General features: G+C 66.2%; 12 protein-coding genes across 12 annotated transcripts; 7 read left to right on the forward strand and 5 right to left on the reverse strand.

Annotated features, from left to right (window-relative positions):
* Positions 1–143: 143 nt before the first annotated feature.
* V1510DRAFT_360184 (RmlC-like cupin domain-containing protein) lies at positions 144–934 on the reverse strand (the record flags this gene model as incomplete). Its single annotated transcript, XM_066931005.1, has 4 exons — positions 144–256; positions 287–392; positions 424–538; positions 570–934. The coding sequence occupies 4 exons, from the start codon at positions 932–934 to the stop codon at positions 144–146; spliced, it is 699 nt and encodes a 232-aa protein (XP_066791097.1).
* Positions 935–1,207: 273 nt separating this feature from the next.
* Positions 1,208–2,560, forward strand: V1510DRAFT_410578 (P-loop containing nucleoside triphosphate hydrolase protein). The gene is made up of 5 exons (XM_066932741.1): positions 1,208–1,257; positions 1,289–1,364; positions 1,396–2,379; positions 2,411–2,485; positions 2,508–2,560. The coding sequence occupies exons 1-4, from the start codon at positions 1,228–1,230 to the stop codon at positions 2,422–2,424; spliced, it is 1,104 nt and encodes a 367-aa protein (XP_066791098.1). The 5' UTR covers positions 1,208–1,227; the 3' UTR covers positions 2,425–2,485; positions 2,508–2,560.
* Positions 2,561–2,676: 116 nt separating this feature from the next.
* On the forward strand, positions 2,677–4,379 carry V1510DRAFT_410580 (HAD-like domain-containing protein). The gene is made up of 4 exons (XM_066932742.1): positions 2,677–2,931; positions 2,978–3,023; positions 3,227–4,187; positions 4,264–4,379. The coding sequence occupies exons 2-3, from the start codon at positions 2,978–2,980 to the stop codon at positions 3,925–3,927; spliced, it is 747 nt and encodes a 248-aa protein (XP_066791099.1). The 5' UTR covers positions 2,677–2,931; the 3' UTR covers positions 3,928–4,187; positions 4,264–4,379.
* Positions 4,380–8,896: 4,517 nt separating this feature from the next.
* V1510DRAFT_410583 (mediator complex, subunit Med17) lies at positions 8,897–10,393 on the forward strand. The gene has a single exon (XM_066932743.1). The coding sequence runs from the start codon at positions 8,923–8,925 to the stop codon at positions 10,249–10,251; it is 1,329 nt and encodes a 442-aa protein (XP_066791100.1). The 5' UTR covers positions 8,897–8,922; the 3' UTR covers positions 10,252–10,393.
* Positions 10,330–12,494, reverse strand: V1510DRAFT_227734 (IMP-specific 5-nucleotidase). The gene is made up of 3 exons (XM_066930504.1): positions 12,153–12,494; positions 12,108–12,121; positions 10,330–11,693 (listed from the first exon to the last, which is right to left on the reverse strand). Exons 1-3 carry the CDS (start codon positions 12,161–12,163, stop codon positions 10,408–10,410), a joined length of 1,311 nt encoding a protein of 436 aa, XP_066791101.1. The 5' UTR covers positions 12,164–12,494; the 3' UTR covers positions 10,330–10,407.
* V1510DRAFT_410586 (replication fork protection component Swi3-domain-containing protein) lies at positions 12,171–13,480 on the reverse strand (the record flags this gene model as incomplete). The annotated part of the gene is made up of 3 exons (XM_066932744.1): positions 13,173–13,480; positions 13,066–13,141; positions 12,171–13,035 (listed from the first exon to the last, which is right to left on the reverse strand). Coding segments are annotated over exons 1-3 (1,049 nt in total), but the record flags the coding sequence as incomplete, so codon positions are not given.
* Positions 13,481–13,723: 243 nt separating this feature from the next.
* On the forward strand, positions 13,724–14,661 carry V1510DRAFT_372744 (putative NUXM subunit of mitochondrial NADH:ubiquinone oxidoreductase). Its single transcript, XM_066931500.1, has 2 exons — positions 13,724–13,843; positions 13,899–14,661. Exons 1-2 carry the CDS (start codon positions 13,805–13,807, stop codon positions 14,406–14,408), a joined length of 549 nt encoding a protein of 182 aa, XP_066791103.1. The 5' UTR covers positions 13,724–13,804; the 3' UTR covers positions 14,409–14,661.
* A 69-nt stretch (positions 14,662–14,730) lies between these two features.
* V1510DRAFT_410596 (uncharacterized protein) lies at positions 14,731–15,004 on the reverse strand. The gene has a single exon (XM_066932745.1). It carries the CDS (start codon positions 14,970–14,972, stop codon positions 14,790–14,792), a length of 183 nt encoding a protein of 60 aa, XP_066791104.1. The 5' UTR covers positions 14,973–15,004; the 3' UTR covers positions 14,731–14,789.
* A 353-nt stretch (positions 15,005–15,357) lies between these two features.
* V1510DRAFT_227795 (uncharacterized protein) lies at positions 15,358–16,984 on the reverse strand. Its single transcript, XM_066930505.1, has 5 exons — positions 16,834–16,984; positions 16,506–16,780; positions 16,362–16,466; positions 16,157–16,300; positions 15,358–16,096 (listed from the first exon to the last, which is right to left on the reverse strand). The coding sequence occupies exons 2-5, from the start codon at positions 16,697–16,699 to the stop codon at positions 15,451–15,453; spliced, it is 1,089 nt and encodes a 362-aa protein (XP_066791105.1). The 5' UTR covers positions 16,700–16,780; positions 16,834–16,984; the 3' UTR covers positions 15,358–15,450.
* Positions 16,985–18,928: 1,944 nt separating this feature from the next.
* V1510DRAFT_410599 (bola protein) lies at positions 18,929–19,490 on the forward strand. The gene is made up of 2 exons (XM_066932746.1): positions 18,929–19,255; positions 19,288–19,490. Exons 1-2 carry the CDS (start codon positions 18,997–18,999, stop codon positions 19,434–19,436), a joined length of 408 nt encoding a protein of 135 aa, XP_066791106.1. The 5' UTR covers positions 18,929–18,996; the 3' UTR covers positions 19,437–19,490.
* A 113-nt stretch (positions 19,491–19,603) lies between these two features.
* V1510DRAFT_410602 (uncharacterized protein) lies at positions 19,604–21,185 on the forward strand. The gene is made up of 4 exons (XM_066932747.1): positions 19,604–19,951; positions 19,983–20,139; positions 20,172–20,563; positions 20,595–21,185. Exons 1-4 carry the CDS (start codon positions 19,724–19,726, stop codon positions 21,123–21,125), a joined length of 1,308 nt encoding a protein of 435 aa, XP_066791107.1. The 5' UTR covers positions 19,604–19,723; the 3' UTR covers positions 21,126–21,185.
* Positions 21,186–21,501: 316 nt separating this feature from the next.
* V1510DRAFT_372756 (putative microsomal signal peptidase) lies at positions 21,502–22,261 on the forward strand. Its single transcript, XM_066931501.1, has 4 exons — positions 21,502–21,680; positions 21,713–21,789; positions 21,821–21,897; positions 21,930–22,261. The coding sequence occupies exons 1-4, from the start codon at positions 21,529–21,531 to the stop codon at positions 22,152–22,154; spliced, it is 531 nt and encodes a 176-aa protein (XP_066791108.1). The 5' UTR covers positions 21,502–21,528; the 3' UTR covers positions 22,155–22,261.
* The last annotated feature ends 371 nt before the right edge of the window (positions 22,262–22,632 follow it).

Consider the following 22,632-nt stretch of genomic DNA (forward strand, 5'->3'; position numbering starts at 1 on the left):
GCGTCTATGGCCGGCGGATGCGGTGGTGCGGGTCGGGTCGGGGGCGGGTCGGGGCGGGTCGGGGCGGGGCGCGGGTCGGGGCGGGTCGGGGCGGGGCGCGGGTCGGGGCGCGTCGGGAGCTCCGACGCCGCACGGCGTGCGGCTCAGCCCACCGCGTGCGCGCCCCCCCGGCACAGCACGCCCCGGTCGCTGTAGAGGTTCGACAGGTTGACGCGCACGCGGTGCCCGGTCGCGTCGTCGAACGCGTAGCAGCCGACTGCGTCAGCGCGCTCCCCCGGCTACTTACACTTGGCCGCCCACGGCGGCGTGTACAGGTGCAGCGACACGGCCGGCACGCTCGGGTCCGGGTTGTACATGCGGTGCAGGCCCAGCCGGTCGTTTATGTAGGCCACCTGGCGTCAGCCGGCCCCCCGGCGCACTTACGTCGTTCTCGCGCAGCTCCGACACGCGCTCGGTCTGCAGCGGCTGCGGCCGGTCGCCTTCGGGCCAGTGGTAGACCTGCTCGACCAGCGTGCCCTGCAGGATCTTCATGACGCAGCTGCGGTCAGCGCGCCCGGGCGGCCACTTACTGCGCGTCCGCGTGGTCGTGCACGAGCGAGCCCTTGCGGGGGTTCCACACCAGGATCAGCAGGTTGGCCTTGTCGTTCATGGAGTCGACGCCGTTGCGCGTGTAGTTGCGCGACGGGTCCGCCAGCGCGTAGCGCTGCCACTGGTCCGCCGCCGAGACGTAGCGGGCCATGGCGGCCTTGAGGGCGTCGACGTCGACGTCGGCCGAGTCGATGCCGGACGACGGGCCGAGAAGCCGGCGGAGGTCCTCGACGAGCTCGTCGAACGACGGGCCGGCGGCCGGGCCGGCCGGGCCGCCGGCGGCCGGAGGGAACGGCTCGGTCGCGGTCGCGGTCGCGGACGCGGACGCGGTCGCGGACTTGCTCATGATCGGCCGGGCCGAGGGTTGTCGTGTGAAGGTCTCGGCGGGCTGATTTGTGGCGAAGATGGGGCGGACACGTGCACGGGGGAGTGACGCCGGGGCGCGGGCGCCATAGTGTGACGCCGGCCGTGCGGCGTCACGCAGCGGCGCAATCGCCGCGCCGTCACCCTGTCCACTCGGCGTCACGCAGCGGCGCATTCGCCACACCGTCACCCCGTCCTCCCGGCGTGACGCCCGCTCTTTCTTTGGCGAATTTTTTGCGCAAACCAGCAGCCGTCCGCACAGGCGTTACCAGCACAATGTCGACCACAGTGGACAAGATCAAGGAGGTACGGGCCTGTCCGAGTGCGCTGACGTCAGATCGAGGCCGAAATGGCCCGGACTCAAAAAAACAAGGCCACGAGTTTCCATCTCGGGCAGCTCAAGGCCAAGCTCGGTAGGTGTCTCGGCGGACTCGCTGACGGCAGCCAAACTCAAGCGCGAGCTGCTGACGCCCACCGGCGGCGGCGGCGGCGGCGGGCTCGGGTTCGACGTGGCGCGCACCGGCGTGGCGTCGGTCGGGTTCATCGGGTTCCCGTCGGTCGGCAAGTCGACGCTCATGAGCCGGCTCACGGGCACGCACTCGGAGGCGGCCGCGTACGAGTTCACGACGCTGACGACGGTGCCGGGCGTGATCATGTACCGCGGCGCCAAGATCCAGATGCTCGATCTGCCCGGCATCATCGAGGGCGCCAAGGACGGCAAGGGCCGCGGCCGGCAGGTGATCGCGGTCGCGCGGACGTGCAACCTGATCTTCATCGTGCTCGACGTGGCCAAGCCGCTCACGGACAAGAAGGTGATCGAGGCCGAGCTCGAGGGCTTCGGGATCCGGGTCAACAAGCAGCCGCCGAACATCGTGATCAAGAAGAAGGACAAGGGCGGGCTCAGCATCACCAACACGGTGCCGCTGACCAAGATCGACCACGCGGAGGTCAAGGCGGTGATGTCCGAGTACCGGATCTCGTCCGCGGACATCGCGATCCGGTGCGACGCGACCGTGGACGACCTCATCGACGTGCTCGAGGCGCACAACCGGCGGTACATCCCCGTGATCTACGCGCTCAACAAGATCGACTCGATCTCGATCGAGGAGCTCGACCTGCTGTACCGGATCCCCAACGCCGTGCCGATCTCGTCCGAGCGCGGCTGGAACATCGACGAGCTGCTCGAGATGATGTGGGACCGGCTCAACCTGACGCGGGTGTACACCAAGCCCAAGGGCCGGCTGCCCGACTACGAGCAGCCGATCGTGCTGCGCCAGAACCGGTCCACGGTCGAGGACTTCTGCAACTCGATCCACAAGTCGCTGGTCGACCAGTTCCGCAACGCCGTCGTCTACGGCACGAGCGTCAAGCACCAGCCGCAGTTCGTCGGCCTCTCGCACGTGCTCAAGGACGAGGACGTCGTCACGAGTAAGTCGCCGCCCGGGCCCGCTGACACCAGTCCTCAAGAAGTAGCGCGCCGAACCGCCGCCAGAAGCGCGCCACAGCCTCTAGAAGAACATCTGCCGACGTCTAGGCGCCGCGGCGCGGGCCCGCCCGCGCCGCGCGCGCGCGCGGCCGTCTATTCGTCAATAAATCTAATATCCGTCTACCGCTAGGGCCCCGCGTGGCTGCCGCGTCTGCTGACGCCGGCGCCGGCGGCCGCCGAGCCACGGCGCTGGGCTTGTCACAGCCTCGTCACAGTCGTCACAGCCCGAACGCGCCGGTGTTCAAGCGCCGTTGCGCCCCCTAGCCCGCGGCCGTCGCTTGGCCCTGGTCGCGTGCGGTTGACGTACGCCGCGCCGTGGTCGCGGGCCCCGCGAGCCGGGCGCCCGGACGAGCCGCACGCCGTGCGGCTCCCGCGCCGCACGCGCTGCGGCGCGCCGCCCGCATGTTTCATCCGAGCCGCACGTGAGTCATGTGGCGCCCCCTAGTGGCGGTGCGCGCTGAGGAAACCCAAATCGCCAACCACACGACGACGACGTAGGTGCTAGAGAAAGTCATCCGCCCGCACACGTGCTGACCGCAGATGGCTGCCCCGACCGAGAGACCCAAGATCCGCGCGTGTCTGTTTGGTAGGTTGCGCGCGGACGCGTGCGGCGCGGCGGTGCGGCGGCGCGGCCGCGCGGCCGCGCGGCGGCCGCTGCGCAAAGCGGCGCAAAACGGCCACGGCCGCCGCCGCCGCCGCCGCCGGCCGCCGCCGGAACCGCCGGAACCCCGCGGCCGCGGTCACCGGCCCGCGTGGGCCCCGCTGCGCCCCTGAACGTGCTGACCGCAGACATGGACGGCCTCCTGATCAACACCGAGCAGGTCTACACGGAGGTCACCAACACCATCCTCGAGCGCCACGGCAAGGGCCGGCTGCCCTGGGAAATCAAGGCCACGCTGCAGGGCCTGCCGGGCCCGTCCGCGTCCGCCAAGTTCCTGGAGTGGTCGCAGCTGCCGTACACGCCGGACGAGCTCTTCGCAGAGACGTCCAAGCTGCAGAAGACGCGCTGGAGCGGCGTCGCGCCCATGCCCGGCGCGCTGGAGCTGCTGCAGGCGCTCGGCACGCCCGCCGGGCCCGTGCCGTTCGCGCTCGCCACGTCGTCGCACTCGGCCAACTACGAGCTCAAGACGGCGCACCTCGGCCACATGTTCGACCTCTTTGGCGACGCCAAGGTCCTCGGCGACGACCGCCGCATCGCCCCCGGCCGCGGCAAGCCCGCGCCGGACATCTGGCTCCTCGCCCTCGCCGTCCTCAACGCGCAGCGCCGCGCCGGCGGCGCCACGGACGACATCCTGCCCGCCGAGTGCCTCGTCTTCGAGGACGGCATCCCCGGCGTCGAGGGCGCCCGCGCCGCCGGCTGCCAGGTCGTCTGGGTGCCCGACCCCAACATCCGCGCGCTCTTCCGCGACTCGGAGGCCGACATCGTCGGGCCCTGGGGCGAGGTCCTGGACTCGCTCGAGCAGCTCGACTACGCCAAGTACGGGCTCTGAGTGATCTAGATGTATTCTTCAGCTAGTTTGTACAATAAACACGACCGGCATGCTTGGTCGCGGGCCGCCGAGCGGCAGCGGTAGTAGAGAAGTAGCTAGATCGACGGTAGATTAAAACGACAAGCGCGGACGCGAAACAGAAACCGACAAACGTAATGAACTCCATCCAACAGTGGCCTTGTAGATAAAATATAAACACAGATAACAGGAAATAACAGAAATAACATAAACTGACGGTAAAATAGCAGGTGAGATAACAGGTGAGCCGAAGACGCGAAAGAATACAGATATAATATAGCGGCGCGCAGCACCGGAGAGAGATATTTACTGATCCAGAGGGAATGTCCACTGTGCCGGCCGGCGCGGCCGGCCGGCGGGCGGCATCCGGGCCGCGGACGGGCCGGCGACTATATGCCGAGGAGCGCGAGGTAGTCCATGTCTGCCGAGGGCACGATGGCCTGGGGCGGTTGCGGGTGCATGCTGTAGGGGAAGAGCATGTCGGCGGTGCAGTCGTCGACGAGCATCGACCCGAGCCCGGCCGGGTCCGAGTAGGCCGGGTTGAGGGCCGAGGCGGTGGGCGTGGCGGCGCCCGAGCCGTGGAGGCCGGAGAGCGAGAGGTCGAGGAGGGGCGGGAACGAGCCCGAGACGGGGGTGAGGACCTCGGGCGACGACTGCGGCGAGAGCGAGTAGGTCTGGTAGGACGAGAACGCGGACGAGGCCGACGAGAACGACGACGAGGCCGACGACGTCGACGACGGCGTGGCGAACGACTCGAGGAAGAAGCTCGTGCCGATCTCGGGCGGCGGCGCGGCCGCGTCGTCGTCGTCAAACTCGGGCAGGCCGGACGGCAGCGCCGGCGCGTAGCCCGCGGACGCGCTGAGCACGAGCTCGTCCGTGAACGAGCGCTCGACCGGCGCGGCGAAGTGCGCGCGGCCGTAGTCGCCGAACTGGCGGTCGTCCTCGTACTCGTCGTACTCGGCGTAGTCGTCGTCGCCGGTCTCGCTGCCGCTGGCGCTGCCGTGGACCAGGAACGGGTGGCCCGCCGGGCCGAGCACGGCCGAGTTGAGCGTCGAGAACGTGGGCGTCGTCGGCGTCAGCGGCGAGAACGCGGCCAGCGGCCCCGGCACCGGCGACGCCGGCGCGTACCCGGCCTTGCTCGGGAAGAACTCGGGGTGGCGGTACTTGAACTTGTCGATCCACGTCGCCGACGCCTTGAACGTCTGCTTGGTCGCGCCCTGCGACGCCAGCAGCAGCGCCTCCTCGCGGATGTGCTCGTCCTTGACGACCTCGCCCTTGCCGCGCTGGATCTTGAGCCACTGCACCAGCAGCGCCTCGAGCTCGCGGTGCTTGCCCTCGCGGCCCAGGCTCGACGCCGCCGACGACAGGCTCGACGTCGACGCCTTGCGCGAGCGCTCCAGCGCCGGCGCAAACTCGTCCGCCGCCGGCGTCGCCGCGTCCGGCGGGCTCGGCGCGCGCGGCGGCGCCGCCGGCACCGGCGCGGCCATGTAGCCCGCCCGCGCCAGCGAGTCGATCTGCTCGTGCTTCGAGTTGAGCACCTTGCAGATCTTGGACACCGTGCTGCGCTCGACCCCAAACAGCTTGCCGATCTTCTTCTGCGGGTCGTTCGGGTGCTCGCGCGCGTGCTTCCAGATCTGGTGCTTCTCGGCCTGCGTGAGCGTGCGCCGGCGCGACGACGACGCCGTCGGGCACCCGCCCAGCGACCCCGGCGTGTGCATCTTCGAGATCACGACCGGCGTGGAGGCGTGCGCGGCGTGCACGCCCTGCTTGTAGAACGCAGAGGGCGACTTGGACGAGCTGCGCGTGCGCAGGCTGGGCTTGGAGGCGGGCGCGGGGCCCATGGCCGGCGCGTAGTAGGTCGGGTTCTCGAACGGGCTCGCCGCGTGCTGCATAGAATACATCGCGCGATCTGCGCGACACCGCGGGCCTGGCCGGTCGGCGGAGGCTAATGAGTGCTGCGGATGGCGCAGCGGGTTTGGAGGAGGGGGTGTGGGCGCAAGCGGGGAGCGGTCGGAGCGTGTGGGAAGGGCGGGTGCGGACGGGGCCGTTATATATCTCTACACGAACACGCCGCGCCGCCCGCCCGTGCCCGCGGCCGGCGTGCCGCGCCGCTCGCCTGCGCCGGTACCCTGCCTGCGCGGCGCCCGCGCGGCCCGGCGCGCGCGTATCTCTAGCCCCGGCCTTCCCCGCGGCGCCCACGGCGGCTGCGGCGGGCGCGGCGGGCGCGCAGCCGGCCGCACGGCGGCGCCGGCCGCACCGCGGCCGCTGGCCGCGGCCCCGCCCGCGGCGGGCCCTACGTCGTCAGGTGAAATAATATGCGAAAGTGTAATTAGAGCAGCGGTCTCAAAAATACGAAAATACCCCAAAAAATACATAAATTGCTAAAGTCTAACCAAGAGATCCGGTTGGAAAAGGCTAAAGTGGATTTCATAATTTTGGATTTGGGCAGGCGCAGCAGAGTGCTGGGCCGGGTGGAAGCTTGTGGCCGAAAGGAGGATGTGTACCGATAAGGTGGAACTAAATACCAGATGAAAGACGGCACGGCCGGGCTTAGTGGTAGGCAGTGCGGCAGCGGCGGCCCGGACGGGTTAGCGGGCGCGGGTAGTGGTAATCAGGTTAGGGCGGCGCGCACACGGGACGGCGGGTACGGCGCGGGGGCCGCCTGGCGACAGTAGCGCGGCGGCGCGGACGGGCCGGCTAGGGGACGATAGGCCGGCCGGGTAAGGCGATAAACGCCTTTGGCAAGTACGTGGCCGGTGCGCAAGATAGAGTTTGGTGGGCGCTGGCGGCGCCGCGCCAGCTGGCGGCGGCGGCGCCGCGGCGCGAGCGGGCGGGCGGCAGCCGAGCCTGCGCCACGCCGCCGAGGGGGCCCAGGCGCTGGGGCGCGCACCAGCGCGCCCGCGCGCGCGGACGCATATCGCGGTATCGCGGCGCAGGGCCGTGCCGAGGCCGGCGGCGGCGGCCTGCACGTTGATGCGGGCGCGCCGATCACAGCCGTATTGGGCCGCGCGCGCGCTACCCGGCCGCGTCCATGCGCTGGCCTCTGGCTGTTCGCGCCGCAGCCACGTCGCGCCGCGTTTAAGCTCGCAGAGCGCATCAACCTGCAGGCCGCCGCGCCGGCGCCGGCGCGGCGGCGGACGCCGCTGGACGCCGGGGACACCGGCGGCCGCCGGCCGACCGCCTTGGCGGCCGCAAGGTTTGCCGCGGCGCGCTGCCGGCCGCTGGCCTGCCGCGGCCGCGCCGTGCCCGCGCCCGTGGGCCCGCCGTGGGCCGCCGGCGCGCTGGGCCGGCGCGCTGGGCCGCCGCACGGCGGGCTGCCGCCGCGGCGGGCGGCACGGCCGGCCTGCGCGTATGACGGGCGCGGCTACCGCTAGCCCGGCCGTTGCGGCTAGCACTTGCGCGTACTAACCGTACGCACGCGCGCACAACAGGCCTGCTATTCCCAGCGGCCGTAGCGCGCTAGCAGCGTGCGCTAGCTGCACTTGGCGCTAGCGCCCAGACTGCCGGCTGCGCACCGCCGCTGCACGGCCACACCCTCCGCGGCCGCGCGCCGCGCCGGTCTAGACATAGTGCTGGGTTAAAAACACATGACGTGACGTGACACCGCATGACACCCTCGCCGCCCTCCCGGCCGCGATCCGCGCTGCTGGGTTGCGCGCTTTATCTGCGCCTCCCCGATCGCTGGGTACGGGCGCTTTGGGTTTGCACCGATCCGTCCCCTCGGCCACCCGATCGACCCCTCCCGTGACGACGCATACGCCGGCTCGCCTGCGCGGCCGGTCCAGAGCCCGCCGGTGCGGATGCGCTAGTAAGAGGCTGCCCAAGAGGCTCACCAAGGTTTGCCCCGCCGCACGCAGCCACGCCCAGCCGCGTTTCAGACTCACCCCAGCCACGCAGCCACGCAGCCACGCGCCGGCCCAACGACCGGCCGGCAACCTTTCGCCAGGGCTAGGGCCCCCGCACCCGTCGCCGCCCGCCGCCTGCCTGCCCGCTCGCGCCTTCCGCCGCCCGCTCCGCCCGCTCCGCCCGCCGACCCGGCCCCGCGCCGAGTCCCTCCGCGCGGGCCGCCTGCGCCCGCCGCCCCCGGCCTGCTGTGCCCGTCGCGTCTATCTGCGCCGTGCCGCCGCCGCGCTCCCCAGCCGCCGCGCCGGCATTCCCCGGCGTCTGCCGCACCGCCGCCGCATTTGCTCCGCCTTGCGCCGCGTTTGCGCCGGCCGCTACACCACCCACGGCTAGCCGCGGCGCTGCCGCGCCGTACGACACCTCGCCTCTCGGCAATTTCTTTCGGCCGTGCAGCCTGCTGCGCAATCGCAGAATCGCGGCGCCCCGGCGTACCGCGCCGTCCGCCGCGACGCCGTACCGGTACGCGCGCGGCCGTACCTCATGCGCCAGACCCTGTTTCAGATGCGAGGCGCCGCCTCTGGCTAGCTCTTCGCCCAACGCGGCATCGTGTCACGCTAGTGGCTATCTGGTACGCCCTAGCCCCGTCGGCTGCCGTGCACCGCGAACCTGACGGGCGACGATCGCCGATAGCGCTGGGCCCGCTCCGTAGGCTCCGGACCGTCTCGGGTTGCGGCGCGGACACGGCACGGCTCTCGGCCTCGTGTCGGCGGGGCCCACGCGGCGCAACGTCGCAATTGCGTGCGCGTTCGTACGCCGGAGAATTATCGGACAGCGCCGCGTGCCTGGCCGCGCGGGCCGACCTCGGCGTATGCGCCTGCGGCACGCGCGCACGCGCGCACGCTACTGCACGTTGGCCGGATGTTCTGGGGAGCCTGGGCCGAGCTCGTGTTCGCGGATCGTCGGCCGGGTGAGTAACAGGTCATGGGTAACAAACATCAGGGTAATCCTGCCGCGCGACCTGGCCCCGCGACGGCAGTCGTCGCCGTCACCCGGCCTCAAGCGCCGGCCTCGTCGCCGTTACCCGGCACCTTGCGGCCCTTCGCGACAACCGCGCTCTCCGCCGTCTCGAACCGCATGTTTTCGCTGCCGCCGCCGCCGCTCGACGACGCCGATGCCGCCGGCCCGGCCGGCGCCGACAAGATGCCGATGGCTATGCTCATCAGCCGGATCGGCGCCGAGCGCGGCTCGTTCCTCAATATCACCGAGGACTCGCTCCGAGCCGAAATCGACCGCGACGGCGACGACGCCATGGTCGACGTCGACTCGCCCGCCAGCGCGCCCGAGGACGCCCGCGACGCCGGCCCGGAGGCCGCATTTCTGACCTCCCGTGACGAGCTCATCCGATTGATCTCGCTTGCCCACAACAAGGTCGCCATCGCCCTCGATTTCATCTCTCTCCTGATCTCGTCTCTACGGCCGGCCGCCGGCACGACGTCCATGTCGCCGCACCTCAAGGCGATTGTGCCCGTTGGCTCGCTCGGCGCCGACCGCATCCGCCCATCCGCGACGCCTTCGACCACTGCCGCTGCCGGCTCCGACGACCAGCTCATCGCCGCTGGCTGGAAACGCGAGGCCATTGGCAACGCCTCGCGCACCCTTGTCGCAGCCCAGAGCGGTCTGACCGAGGAGCTCGCACGCGAGCGTCGGTACTGGGACGAGATCTGCGCTGTGGCCTCACTCGGAACCAAGGAGGTGGTCGTCAAGGTCCGCACTCCAGAGTATCGCGGACTTGGAGTCCGCTACGGCTTTGGCGACGCCGGCTCCAACTACCGCGAAAAGGGGCTCGGCATCTTCAAGCGGCGGGCCGACGGCTCGGTCGTGCTCAAGATCGAGGGCGACCGGCGCACGCACGTGGTTGCAGTCGAGGTCTGGCGCGCCGGCGCGCGGACCGGTGCGTTTGCGACTCAGGTCACCGCCGCTGCGCCCGCACCAGTCGCCCCGTCCGGCACGCAGGACGAGGTCCAGCGGGAGATCAAGCTGGCCCGCGAGCTGCTGTTTGACGAGGAGCTGTTCTACGAGATGGTCCGCGAAACGCGGACCGTTGCTGACCTCGGCGTCACGCTCGATCCGGACATGACCATTGCCGCACCGCTCGGCGACGCGCTGCGACTGGTCGTACGTACAGTGCCGTACGCTGACCCGCCACCGCCGGCCGGGGCCGACGACGTGCTGGCCGAGGCCGTGTCGGCGGCACTGCATCTCGAGCTCTCGCATACGCACCGCAGTAATCTGGCGCTACGGACGGTCATGCCCGCGCCGCTGGGCGCGCCCAGTCAAAAGACGGCGACTCAGCCTGCGCTGCTGAAGCCGCTTCTGGAGCACGTCGACCGTGCGGACGTGGCTGCGTCGCTGACGACGTACCTGGCCGAGCTCGTTGCGGGCTCGCACGCGGGCCTGGCATAGACGCATACACGGCATGTACGCTAGAAATCTACACACTAGACTGAGCCACAGATGAGCCACGTCGAGCCACGTACAAGCCGCACACCGCGCGGCTTATAGCCGCGTGCCGCGCAGCATATAGCCGCAAATCATTGTTCATTGAGTGGTTCTATTCCTCTACGGGCCGGCCGGCACGTCGCCGTCCAGGTACCCGCCCAGCCGCTGCAGCATGTCGGCCGTCTCGGCCGGGCTCGCAATCCACACCGTGCACGCAGCCAGACGCGCCTTGAAGTCGTTCGCGCCGACACTGGCAAACTGGTCACCCACGTGCAGCGTCTGCGCGCGCGGAATGTTGCCCAAGTACGCCTGCAGGGTGCGCACGCCGAGGCGCTTGTCGCCGATATCGACCCACACGTCGCTGCCGCCGTTAAACGCGCAAAAGTCGATCCGTCGGCCGACGTCCGTGTTCTCGAGCCGGCGCTGCACGCCCAGCACGACCTCCTCAAGGTCCTCGCGCGTGATGGCCGACGCCGGCCGGAAGCCGGACGCGGCCACGCGCGCGGCCTCGGCCGCGTCCGTCGGCGGCAGCGGCACCAGGCCGACCGCACGCTCCTTGCGGACCACCGTGCCGCGCAGGCGCATCGTGTGCACGCACGACTCGAGCACGCCCTCGGCCAGGTCGAGTACCTCGCGCACGTCGTCCTCACGCCACGCGCGCATGTCGGCGACCATCCACGACTCCGGCTCGATCCACTCCAGCCCGCCGGCGGTGGCCGAGTACCGGAATAGAAAGTTGGTTTCGCCGCCCATCACAAACAGGCTCTCCTTCTGGGCTTGGGTCAGCGTGGCCGACGCCGCCAGCGCGTCCAGCAGGCCGCGCAGCCGCTCCGCGTAGCGCTCGCCCGACCGCGCCGAGTAGCCGGCCGCCGTGACGATGCCGATGCTCATGCCGCGGCCCAGCATCGCCAGCAGCGCGTCGATCACCGGCGAGCCCGCGTCCAGCGACTTGCCGTCGTCGTAGAGCGTCACGTCGCCGTCCAGCGTCATCAGCTTGAACCCGCCACGGGCAAGCGCCAGACACTGTGCCGTATTGAGCAGCAGCCGCACGTCGTTGAACGATGGGCTGACCAGCCGCCGCGCCGAGATCGCCCGCTGGCCGTCCACGATCGCAAACGCCTCCGCCAGCGGCAGCGGCGTGAAGAACGTGCCCACTGACGGCACAAGGTGCCGCAGCTTGGCCATGCCGGGTCTGCCGCGGGCCTCCTGCTCGCGCAGGTCCTCGATCAGCCGCTCGACGTCGCGCATGATCCCCAGATACTGCTGCCGCGCCGCGCCAGAGACCAGGTCCCGCGACGTGGTCTCTGTGATGTATGCGGTCGGATCAGAGTGCAGAATAAACGGCACCACCAGCAGGCCCTTGATCCATTCGATGAACTCGTCGCGCCGATGCGACTTGAGCGCGTCTGTCTGTTAGCACGGCTGCACTACCGGCTGCACGGCTGGCCGATGCCTGCGGCCTGATGCCGGCTACTGCTGGGGCTGCCGGCTGCAGCTTGGTGCAGACTGCACCAGAGGCTGAGACTGTGTCGCCCCTATCAAGCGCTTTGGGGGCATGCTGCTGTTTGGTAGAATCCGCGCTTGATAGAAACACAGCGCTTGATACACGTCAAAGCGCTTGATAGCCAGCCGCAGCAGGACCAATGAGCGTCTGCGGCCACGCGCACGGACAGTTCGGCCTCTCTGGGCCCAGCTGTGTCCACTGATGGGGACCAGCTGCTGCCCTGGAGATGCTTTGCTGGCCGTGGCGTCGCCGCACCGCGTCCTGGCCACAGCAGCCCAGCCATCAGCCGGCCATCGTGCCTGCGCCAGTCACTCACATTCCACTCGGTACCTGACGTCAGCGCTGTCGTGGTAACACGTACCTTGTAGTCATTCTACGTTGAGATAAAGAGAGAAAAGTCAAAGGGAGTCTATTCTACATAGCGAATCTAGTGCCGCTGGTCAATCATACAAGTCGTCGTCGTTGCCGGCGTCGAGATCGTCGGCCGCAGTTGGCGCAAACGACGGCAGCGGCCGTTCGGTGGTCGATCCGCGCGCTGGCGACGCAGACGCAGACGCAGACGCGGACGCGTTCGCTGGGGATGCAGACGCAGACGCGTGCTCGCCTTCTACAAACGCCACAGACGCCACGTCCGCGCCCACCAGCGAGACGGACTCGAACGGCCCCATGACCGGGGCCATATCCGCAGGCTCGCCCGAGGCGTCGACCGACATCGGGCTTGCCGGGCCGGCCGGATCCTCTGTCAGCTGAAGCGGGGCGGCCATGTTCGGCTCGTCCAGCCGGGGCTCTTTGGCGGCCGGCTCGGCCGGCGCGTTGGCTGCGCGCTCGCGCAGGTACTCCTCGTCACGCTCGCGTAGCAGCCGCTCGAGGTCGTCGTAGTAGTCGTCGGCGACCTCGTCGTCGTCCTGGATAAACAGGTTCTGGGACCGGGACGACTCGGGATCGGGTCCGCGCTTGCGCGGCCGGCGGACGGGCTCGTCGTCGCTGTCGTCGTCGTGGGCGAGTGCGGGCTCGTCCATAGCATCCACGGCCGCCATGGCGTCCATGGCGGCCTCGTCCGTCTCCGGCTCGGGCTCGGCTGGCCGCGGCCGGGTTTCGTCGATCCACGTCTGCCGCTTTACACGCAGCATCCGGCTGTGGCCGGCGCGCTCGGCCATGTACAGGAAGTCGCGGAAGTTGGCCTTCGGGAACACGCGGTGGCCCCATAGCTGGTACGTCTCGACCAGACGGGCCAGGTCGCGGTACTGGCGTCAGCGCGGCCGACCGGAACGTACCTCATGGCCTTTGCCGGCAAACCGCAGACTCTTGACCAGCTGGCGCAGCTCGAGCAGTCCGTCCGAGGCCGTCAGGCTGGCGTCAGCGGGGCCGCGCGCACACGTACCGTTCAGCGTCGAGCTTGGCGAACGTGCGCCGGGTCTTGACGACGATCTCGCGGTCAAGCCCGAGATCGACGTCGGCCGGCGCGTCGAAATTGTGCTCCGGCCACGCGGGCACGCCGACATCGGCTTGCTCGGTCGCTTGCGGCTCGGGCCGGCCGATGCGTATGGTCTCCATTGGGGACGAGAGTGTCGAGCGCTGGCGCTATGTGGCGCGCGACGCGACGCGTGGCGAGCGCACGGCGCCGTACCGAGCCGCACTAGATGCGGCTCGACGGTCCAGACGCGCCCGCACCCGCGCAACCCATGGCGCCGTCTCTGTCTACCCGCAGCACGCCCTTCCCACCGCGGCGGCGCGATCGCAGGCTTGGCTCTCGGCTGCCCGCCCACCGCCGGAACGCGCAGCCGGAGCCAGCCGGGCGGACGCGGCGCGTCATGCTGACGTGAGTGTGGCAGTGCCGCCACAGAGGCGGGTGCATCACGTGATATACTCCGGGTAAATACCGTCGACCAATCACTGGCGGGCGAATGCGGCCGCCCCCGGCGGTGAAAAATTCAGCACGAACGTCTGCCCTCACCAGTTGAAGCATCTCTGTCTGGCCCTCTCTTCCCCGCGCACAGGCATCCCGCATCCGCAATGGCCAGCCCCGTCAAGCCCGCCCCCGCGGCGTACGAGGTGAGCCCGGCGCGCGCCCGCGACGCCCCTCAGGGCGATTCCGGCTAACGTCCAGATCATCGACACGGATCCCCACATGTCCCGCGTTGTCCGGTACATGCGCTTCTCGGACCTTGTGACCGGCACGGCCGTCGCCGTTGGTGGCCCGGCGTTTCTCCTCGCCCTGCAGCACATTGACCCGACGTCGGTCAAGGGCGCTCGGACTTTGGCGCCGACCCTGCGCGCCGCCGGTGCCCTCGGCCTCTTCGCCGGCTTCTCGGTGTCGTACCTGCGCTCGTCGCGCCGCTTCTGGGGCTGGGACGAGAACGCCCGGGAGGTCGCCAAGGACCGTTACGAGATGAAGTCGCGCCTGGCCAAGGGCGAGCCGCTGTACCCGACGTCGCAGACGCCGTCGTACCTGCAGGACCTGGCTGCCCGCTACACCACGTATTCGGCCACCATGCTCGCCGTCTTCCCGATCTTTAACCTGGCGCACCACCAGACCCACGGCATCGACCCTGCGCGCTACTACGAGGTCCGTGACGGCGAGGAGGACTGGCCGTTCGACCTCCAGAAGGACGAGTAGCGTCCCTGCATCTCGGACCGGGCCACGGACATGTGTACATACCGCGATCGTTCGAATACATCTCTAGACGCATCCCGCGTAGCCTCTGACCAAGTGTGTATTATTACTATAGTCGGCACTGCAAAAAAGTCATCTAAACAGATGTACGGAAGACAAAATTTACAACTTGTTTGCCGCGAGTCCAAAACGTCGCAGCAGCGGCAGAGTGAAACGCATCAAGACCAACACGACCTTCCAAGAAACTTTTCTAACGCCTAACCGTATTATTAAAAAAAAGGATTAGAAGATTGCCTTGCAGTAGAAATGTAGAAGCCATTGTCAAAGTGAAGCGTACCGACACAAAATTAAACAAAATCAAGTCTCTAGTCGTCATAACCGTATTTACTGCGCATATACACCGTGATATCCCCGACCTGCCGCGTCCATCCGGTCCAGGCGCCCATCCCGGGCTGCGAGATACAGCTCGTTCAGCCGCGCCACGGGGATCTCGCCCGACTCCGGTCCGGGCTGCTGCCCACCGACTCCGCCCGTTGGCAGCTGGCCTTGCTGTGTCGAATCGTGCATTTGGACTGCGGCAGCAGCGTGCGGACTAGAAGAAAAAAACGTTAGAACCATAATTAAAGACCAACGGGAACGTACCTTGAAGAACTGTAGTACACAATCAAAACAGAAAAGCAAACAAAAAGAACAACGCAATCAATCAAACTGAAATTACTTCATAGGTGCGTAAGGACTATACTGATTTTGTGGTGGCATCCCTATGGAAGGATATACAGGAGGCGGAGGAGTAGGCCTAAACCAGCACTCAGTATCATTCAAACGTATAGGGTGCATCACACACATCACAAAACGAAGTAAAGAAAAAGCAAAAAAAGGTCATACCCAAAAGCAATTGAGAACGAAACCAGAAAAAAATCAGATGAAGAGTCAAAGAATTCAAAAAAAGAGAAAAACGAAGAAAAAATCAGACGAAACGAAGAAAAGAAAAGTAAATGAAACAACACCAAGCTTTTCTTATATACACAAAACAAAATAAAAAATTCTACCTGTAAGGAGCATTGACAGGGCCCGAGTTGTTCTGCGAACGACCCCACGAAAGACGAACGCGCGAGTTTCCGATCGGGTAGCCCTGCATCTGGTTGATGGCCATCTCGGCGGCGTGGCGCTGGACGAACTGGACGAAACCGCAACCCTTTCCAGGGGGGATCTTGACGTAAGTAATTTCTCCAAAGCCCGCAAAGAAGCTGCGGAGCTCATCCTCGGTCACGTAGCCCGACAGGCCACCGACGAACACAGTAGTGTTGTTCGGGTCGGTGAACTGGTTCATGGGCTGCGGGGCACCGTAGTAGCCCATGGGCGGCATGCCCATCTGGTACATGCCCATCTGGCCGGGTCCCTGCTGCGACATCATGCCGCCCGACACGTTCGACATCTTGTTCTTGGGCGTAGCAGTCGAGATCCGCATGGGACGGTTGCCACAGTAGTAACCCTGCATCTCGGTCAGGGCACGCTGCATCTCGCCCTCATCCGTAAAGCGCACAAAGCCGTAGCCGCGGGACATACCCGACACGGGGTCGGTCATGATCTTGGCAGACTTGCACGACGGGTAGCGGGTCTGGAACAGATTCAGCAGAACGTATTCGCTGGTCTCGGGGCCAAGGTCGCCCACGAAGATCGAGTACTCGGGACTGTGTGCCCCATTGTCAGCTTGCCGTCCGCGCTCCAGGTGTGCGCGCCCATATACATACGCTCTTTCGGTGAAGCCACCGCCCGAGGCCCAGTTGAGCTTGAACGTACGCTGGGTGTTCGGGATTAGCGTGCCGTTGAGGGTCAGCGCCTTGGCGGCGGCGGCGGGGCTTGAGAAGTCGATGAAACAGTAGCCCGCGTTGGTGCTATCGATGTCAGTCCCGGTCCATTGTTTGCGTGCTCATCGCGCACGTGAGCGTCACATACCCTGAGAACTTGTCACGGATCATCTTGACATTGACAGCCTCGCCGAAGTTCGACCAAACCTGGCGGATGAAGTTTTCGTCAATCCAAGGCTCCAGCTCGCCCATCCTGCATTGTCAGCATTGCCACGTCAGCTCAGCCACATACCAGAGCGTAGTCTTGGAGTCATTGATCGGCGAGGCCACCGAGGGCGGGGCGGCCGCCGGGTTCGTGAAGGCGGCGGCAGCAGCCGCGGCAGCAGCTGCGGCCGGGTCAGCCGAGGGAGCAGGAGCGCCAGCAGGAGCAGCGCCCTGAGGCGAAGCCGAGTCTTGGGGCTGAGCGTAATCGTACGAGTAAGACATTGGTAATTTGCAAAGTTGTAGACGAAGCGATGAACCGAAAAATGAATCCAAAATCAACAGGACTAGTCAAGAAAACCAATACTGCCTGTTAGCGTTCGTACTCGATGCCGGGGCGCTCGCGCGCGTGCACTTACGAATACAAAATGGACCCGAACGAATTATCTAATGCCGAATGAAACAGTACACCAGCAACCAGGACCAAATGATTTAGTAGCGACGTCGAGCACAGCCGTCAATGTTCAAGTCAGAGACTCCCTGACAAAAGCAAAATGGTAATGGCTTGCTCTGGTAGAGGCAATTAATTCTCGAACAGCCGATTGCGAATGATAAACCAGTGAACGAAATCAACGAAACGGGCAAATACGAAAAAGCGGTACGTACTGACACGAAACAAAAACAAAAAGACCCAAAACAAAAAAAAGAAAAAAACGAAGACACGAACGAAGACCGATCAACAGAGGTGAAGGATCTTGATGTGGATGAGATTAGGTCGTGGAAGTAGAAGAGGGAAGGAAAGAGAAGAAAAAGAGGGAAGAAAATGAAAGCAGGAAAAACGGAAGGGCAGCCAGCGGCGGTGAGTGAACGCAGCGAGCGCGGGCTAGGAAAAAAAGGTTTAGTGGGTGATTCGATTTAGTAGTGTTTGGTCCGCGGCGAGCGCGCCCTGCGCGCTCATGCGGGTATGTTTTAGGTCTGCTGCGCCAGTCGGCGCGGATACGACGGGCGTCGTGCCTGCGGGTCGGCTCATGACGAAAGAGCGCAGACCGGCGCCAGGGCTGCCGTGATCCGACTCGGGTCGGGTAGCACCGGCCGGCCGGGAGCGATGTAGCTGCGCGACGTACCCCGGTACAGGCCTACGGGGCATGTCGGTCAGTCCCAGAAGGGCTCTAGTGAGTCGCATCGGGTGCCCACGGCGTTCTCCTATTTCGCGGGTGCGCTGCCTCTGACCCGAAGCGATGATGAGGTAGCCGAAAATGGAGAGAGGTGACTGGGAATAGACTCGCGCACCCAAAGCGGCTAAAGAGACGACTACCACGCAGATAGTACCCGCATATTCTGCACAGGTGCAGCGCGCTTTTGCGCTTGGAGCCGCACTCGTCGCGCGCGTGCCGCGCGCGCGCGCTGCCCGCTTGCTGCCCAGGCGCTCCACGCCGCGCGCGCTGGGCGGCTTGCAGGCGGGCCGCAGTGACTCAGCCGCGGCACCGGGTCTGGTGCGAGGCAGCCGGATTGGCTGAACCACCGGTCGCGCGCCGGGTACCACCTTCGAGCGTCTCTCTCTGTCGTGCCAAAAATAGCTGCCGGTCAGTGACCGTGCCGTGTGTCGGCGGCCTAGGCTGCCCCCGTGCGACCACTGAATGGGGCATGGGCACGACCGAGCCGGCTGCAGCGCTGCCGGACTGCGGCAACTGCACGGCCAGCTGGCCGCTGCGGTGTCGCCTCTGCAACCGCCGGCCGCCACTTGCAGTCTGAGTTCGAGCTGCACGCGCCGCAGATCGATCGACTCTGCGGCAGCATCCCCACGGGTCCGCGGTGGCCACGGCAGTCTCTGCGCGCGACGACGCGGCTAACGCGACCGGCGACGCAGATACGCGATACGGACTCCTGAGCTGGACGCTGACCACAGCCGCGTGCGCAAGTGCGGGCCCGCAGGTGTACAAACCGGCGGGTACCGGTACCGCTGTCCTGCACAGTGGCTCGGCGCGGTCCGTAGTCGGGTCCGGGTCGGCTGCGACCGGCGGCTTGGCTACACTTCGCGGTAGTACCCGCATTGGCTGTGACCTGCATAGATAGTGCGTCTGGACACCCACCGCCCCGTATCCACTCGTCCTTGAGCTCAAGTAGGCGGCTATTAGACTACGTACAGCGCGTGCTACGCGCGTTTAGGACCGGTCTGCGTGTCGGTCTGGCGGCACTTACTCGCGACGACTAGCGCATCGGTCGCGCATGGCCGGTATGGACCGGCACGGTCACGAGGCAGCCTGGCGGGGCATGCAGGGTGCCCACGGGGGTCAGGGCGGCCAGGGCGGTCAGGAGCGCGGGGCCGCGTAGCGCTGTCGTGATCCAGGTCGTCCGAGCGCACCGCATTTGCGGGTGGGCGACCTGCAGGGTGGGTGCCTGAGTCGCGGTCGCCGGCACACGTCGCATGAGCCGCACGTATCGTGGCCCGGGCGCACGCGCGTCCGAGCCGCACGAGCCGCACGAGCCGCTGATGTAATCACCCCACTGGAACCCTACTTTCCGCAGCCCTATCTCTTACTATCTCCCGAGCAGCCTGCAGCAACGTATCTCCGACAGACACCATGAGCCTGTGTATGCGCCTTCTTCCGGCAACTGCCGCGCGCTGTGCTCGGGTACCGGCTGTGCGGGCTGCCCGGCCGGCTACCCGCGTGTTCCGCGCGGCCCCGGCTGCGTTCGCCGTGCGCGGCCGCTTCTACAGCGTCTCCGCCGAGCCCGCGGCACTGGTCAAGGATCCGGCCATGAACGAGTACGAGGCTTACCTGTTTGACATGCTGGCAAAGGCTCTTGAGCCAACCCGGCTGTCGGTCCAGGATATCTCGGGTAAGTGGACCGCCGGCTTCAACTGACGTCAGGCGGCTGCGGGTCCATGTTTGCGATCGATGTCGGTTCCACCAAGTTCAAGGGGATCCCGATGATAAAGCAGCATCGCATGGTGAATGAGATCCTGCAGGATGAGATCAAGAAGTGGCACGGCGTCAAGCTGTCGACCAAGGCCGTGTGAGCGCGTTCCGGCTGGTGTACATATATGTCTGTAAATACACGATATACTCTCTGATTTGGACCGGACGACAGGGCCGGGGCCGCTGACCGCAGCGGCACCCGCGCCGCGACAGCCAGACTGCCGCCTGGCCCGCTGGTCCGGGCGCTGGCGCGGCGAAGCCGTTGGCCGGGGAAAGTCGTGATAGCCGGGTAACTCGGTGCTGTTTTTCGCCCGCACCCCAGCACCTCCGTGGCCAGCATCGATCACGGCGCCATCGTCCTCCGCCCAATCCAGCAGGCATCGCCGTCATGAAGTTCTCGTACACGCTGTGGTCGCCGTCGGACACGGTCCGAGATGTCGCCGAGAGTCTCGGCATCGTGAACCTCCCTGAAGATGTGGCCAAGGCGCTCGCGATGGACATCGAATACCGGATCCACGAGCTGTTGGAGCAGGCGCTCAAGTTCATGCGGCACGGCAAGCGGACGCACCTGACAACGTCGGATATAAGCCACGCGATGCGTGTGCTCAACGTCGAGGTAGGTTGTGGTGCGATCGGGCTGACAGCAGCCGCTCTACGGCTACGACTCATCGCGGCCAGTCCGGTTCCGCGAGGCCATCCTCGGGCCTGGCCAGACCCTGTACTACATCGACGACGACGTGGTCGACTTTGAAAAGATCATCAACATGCCGCTGCCAAAGGTGCCGCGCGAGGTGTCGTTTACAGGTGAGTGCGCGCGCAGGCGGAGCTGACGGCAGCGCACTGGCTGGCGATTGAGGGTGTCCAGCCGTCGATTCCGCAGAATCCGGCGCCGTCGGACGTGACAAAGCCGGCGGGCCAGTCGAGCATGCTGCCGGCTGGCGAGGTCGAGGTCAAGCCCCTGGTGAAGCACGCGCTGTCGAAGGAGCTGCAGCTGTACTTTGACCGGGTCATTGCGGCACTCACGGAGGAGTCGGACGACAGCGCGATGAAGACTGCCGCGCTGAACTCGCTGCGGAACGATGCGGGGCTGCACCAGCTGGTGCCTTACTTTATCCAGTTCGCGGCCGAGAAGATCACAAACAACCTGGGCAACGCGTCGCTGCTGTATCTGATCCTGCAGGTGCTGCACGCGCTGGTGACGAACCCGACGATTTTCATCGAGCCCTACGTAAGTGGACGTGCGGACACGCTGACCCCAGATCCACTCGATCATGCCGCTCATTCTGACGCTGCTGGTGGCCAAGAAGATCGGCTCGCCGCAGCCGGGGTCGCTGGAGCACTTCGAGGTGCGCGACTTTGCGTCGTCGATCCTGCAGTACATCTGCACGCAGTACGGCGACTCGTACCATACGCTTAAGCCGCGCGTGACGCGCACGCTGTTCAAGGCGTTTATGGACAACAAGAAGCCGCTGGGAACGCACTACGGCGCCATCTCGGGTCTGACGTCGATCGGGCCCGAGGTTGTCCGCGTGGTTGTTCTGGGCAACCTGCGCGAGTGGTCGAAGGTGATCGGCCACCAGAGCGGCATCTCTCAGCCGGAGAAGGCCCGGCTGGGCAAGGTGGTCGTCGAGGCGCTGCGCGCGCTCGTCGACAAGGAAATGACCACGATCTCGGAGGTCTCGGCCGAGGGGCTCGCGCGGTTCCGCGACATTGTAGGCGACGACGTGGCTGCGCTTGTGCAGGCCGAGCACGATGGCGACGACATTATCAAGGCCATCATCCAGGGCTAGGCCCATTGCTGTGTATGCTATGCATGTTTGTATACTTAATGGGATTGTTTTGGTATGGAATGGCTTGACGGTGTGCGCCTGGGAGGGCGCGACACCGCGGGTGAGCCGCTGGTGCTGGCTACGCCGACGGCAGCTGCTCTGCAGACAGAGCATGGCGCGGCTATATGGCTGTGGCTACGTGCGAGGCTGCCCGCGCAGTAGCTGCCCTCATTGGGTCGCCGCCGGAGGCTCACACGCTGTAGATGGGCTTCCGCCAGCGAGGCCGCCGTGGAATTGGCTCCCGGCAGAGCGTGCGGCTATATGCTGTCAGCCGCACGACCAGCGGCGCGCGCTAAGCCGCACCCCATGCGGCTCACGTGCACACAACACCCGACCTCACCTCTTCTGCCACGCATCCATCAGCATGTTCTCGACGTCGCAGCGGCTGCAAAACTACTGCGGCTTCGCATCGACCGTGGCGCTCTTCATGGCGCTCGCGGTCGCCCTCTCTTCGCTTGTGCAGGACCATTTCACGCCCACGCCCGAGGCGTCCATCGCGCTTGACTCAATTACAGTGTAAGTCATCGGCCGCGCCCGCTGACCGGCAGCAAGTACGGCCGGCCGCAGGGCGGATACAACTACAAGCGCCAGGAGTACGCGACGGCCAAGTTTTCGGTGGAGGCCGGTACGTGCGTGCGCGTGCGCGCTGACGACAGATCTCACGCCGTTGTTCAACTGGAACACCAAACAGGTGTTTGTCTACCTGACGGCGTCATATCCGGGCAAGCCCTACGTACGTACGCCACCCGGACCCGCTGACCGCAGAGCAACAAGGTCGTACTGTGGGACGACATCATCACGTCCAAAGACACCGCCGTGATCTCGCTCAAGAACCAAAAGGCCGACTACCAAGTCTACGACGTGACCGGCAAATTCAACGAGCGCGACGCGACACTCGCGCTCGAGTGGAATGTCCAGCCGTACGTGGGCATGTTGCTCTGGGACAAGAGCGCAGCCCGATCCAAGTTCCAGTTCCCGGCCCAGCGATAGCATCGCCTGTATATTGGTCTGTACTATCATACACGAGTCTATGCACGACTAGCCCTGCTGCCGTGTCGACATGGATAGACAAAAATAAATGTTCATCATATCAACAAAAATGCAAAGCGCCAGACCGTAATGTACACACATGATACTGTACACGCTGTAAGGGTGGTGGTGGCTGGTGGGCGTGGAGCGATGGCCGTGAAGTAGCCGCCATGAGCCGTGGGATGCGACCCGTAAGGGATGCGACCCGCGAGGTCGGCTCCATGAGGGGTACCCGCGAGCCCTGACCCGGCGGTCCTGACCCGCAGGTCCTGGCCCGCGAGTACTGACCCGCGAGTACTGACCCGCGGCCCCTGATCCACAAGTCCTGACTCAGTCCTGACCCGGACGTCCTGACCTGCAAGTCCTGACCCGGAAGTCCTGACCCGCAAGTCCTGACCCGCAAGTCCTGACTCGAACTCAACGAGCTGGACCCGCCGGT

Source organism: Dipodascopsis tothii, assembly GCF_038497935.1.
Source record: "Dipodascopsis tothii strain CBS 759.85 unplaced genomic scaffold V1510scaffold_3, whole genome shotgun sequence".
In the NCBI taxonomy this organism is placed as follows: domain Eukaryota; kingdom Fungi; phylum Ascomycota; class Lipomycetes; order Lipomycetales; family Lipomycetaceae; genus Neoaidaea; species Neoaidaea tothii.

What these genes read in the sequence shown, in the direction of transcription:
- V1510DRAFT_410578 (XM_066932741.1), top strand. Translation starts at nt 1,228, where the DNA reads ATGTCGACCACAGTGGACAAGATCAAGGAG. An exon ending in CAGTGGACAAGATCAAGGAG is followed by an intron (nt 1,258 to 1,288) that starts GTACGGGCCTGT and finishes CGCTGACGTCAG; the next exon opens with ATCGAGGCCGAAATGGCCCG. An exon ending in GCAGCTCAAGGCCAAGCTCG is followed by an intron (nt 1,365 to 1,395) that starts GTAGGTGTCTCG and finishes CGCTGACGGCAG; the next exon opens with CCAAACTCAAGCGCGAGCTG.
- V1510DRAFT_410580 (XM_066932742.1), top strand. Translation starts at nt 2,978, where the DNA reads ATGGCTGCCCCGACCGAGAGACCCAAGATCCGCGCGTGTCTGTTTG. An exon ending in GATCCGCGCGTGTCTGTTTG is followed by an intron (nt 3,024 to 3,226) that starts GTAGGTTGCGCG and finishes TGCTGACCGCAG; the next exon opens with ACATGGACGGCCTCCTGATC.
- V1510DRAFT_410583 (XM_066932743.1), top strand. Translation starts at nt 8,923, where the DNA reads ATGTTTTCGCTGCCGCCGCCGCCGCTCGACGACGCCGATGCCGCCGGC.
- V1510DRAFT_372744 (XM_066931500.1), top strand. Translation starts at nt 13,805, where the DNA reads ATGGCCAGCCCCGTCAAGCCCGCCCCCGCGGCGTACGAG. An exon ending in CCGCCCCCGCGGCGTACGAG is followed by an intron (nt 13,844 to 13,898) that starts GTGAGCCCGGCG and finishes GCTAACGTCCAG; the next exon opens with ATCATCGACACGGATCCCCA.
- V1510DRAFT_410596 (XM_066932745.1), bottom strand. Translation starts at nt 14,972, where the DNA reads ATGCACGATTCGACACAGCAAGGCCAGCTGCCAACGGGCGGAGTCGGT.
- V1510DRAFT_227795 (XM_066930505.1), bottom strand. Translation starts at nt 16,699, where the DNA reads ATGTCTTACTCGTACGATTACGCTCAGCCCCAAGACTCGGCTTCGCCT. An exon ending in GACTCCAAGACTACGCTCTG is followed by an intron (nt 16,467 to 16,505) that starts GTATGTGGCTGA and finishes CTGACAATGCAG; the next exon opens with GATGGGCGAGCTGGAGCCTT. An exon ending in GGTGGCTTCACCGAAAGAGC is followed by an intron (nt 16,097 to 16,156) that starts GTATGTATATGG and finishes TGGGGCACACAG; the next exon opens with TCCCGAGTACTCGATCTTCG.
- V1510DRAFT_410599 (XM_066932746.1), top strand. Translation starts at nt 18,997, where the DNA reads ATGAGCCTGTGTATGCGCCTTCTTCCGGCAACTGCCGCGCGCTGTGCT. An exon ending in GTCGGTCCAGGATATCTCGG is followed by an intron (nt 19,256 to 19,287) that starts GTAAGTGGACCG and finishes AACTGACGTCAG; the next exon opens with GCGGCTGCGGGTCCATGTTT.
- V1510DRAFT_410602 (XM_066932747.1), top strand. Translation starts at nt 19,724, where the DNA reads ATGAAGTTCTCGTACACGCTGTGGTCGCCGTCGGACACGGTCCGAGAT. An exon ending in TGCGTGTGCTCAACGTCGAG is followed by an intron (nt 19,952 to 19,982) that starts GTAGGTTGTGGT and finishes GGCTGACAGCAG; the next exon opens with CCGCTCTACGGCTACGACTC. An exon ending in GCGCGAGGTGTCGTTTACAG is followed by an intron (nt 20,140 to 20,171) that starts GTGAGTGCGCGC and finishes AGCTGACGGCAG; the next exon opens with CGCACTGGCTGGCGATTGAG.
- V1510DRAFT_372756 (XM_066931501.1), top strand. Translation starts at nt 21,529, where the DNA reads ATGTTCTCGACGTCGCAGCGGCTGCAAAACTACTGCGGCTTCGCATCG. An exon ending in GCGCTTGACTCAATTACAGT is followed by an intron (nt 21,681 to 21,712) that starts GTAAGTCATCGG and finishes GCTGACCGGCAG; the next exon opens with CAAGTACGGCCGGCCGCAGG. An exon ending in CAAGTTTTCGGTGGAGGCCG is followed by an intron (nt 21,790 to 21,820) that starts GTACGTGCGTGC and finishes CGCTGACGACAG; the next exon opens with ATCTCACGCCGTTGTTCAAC.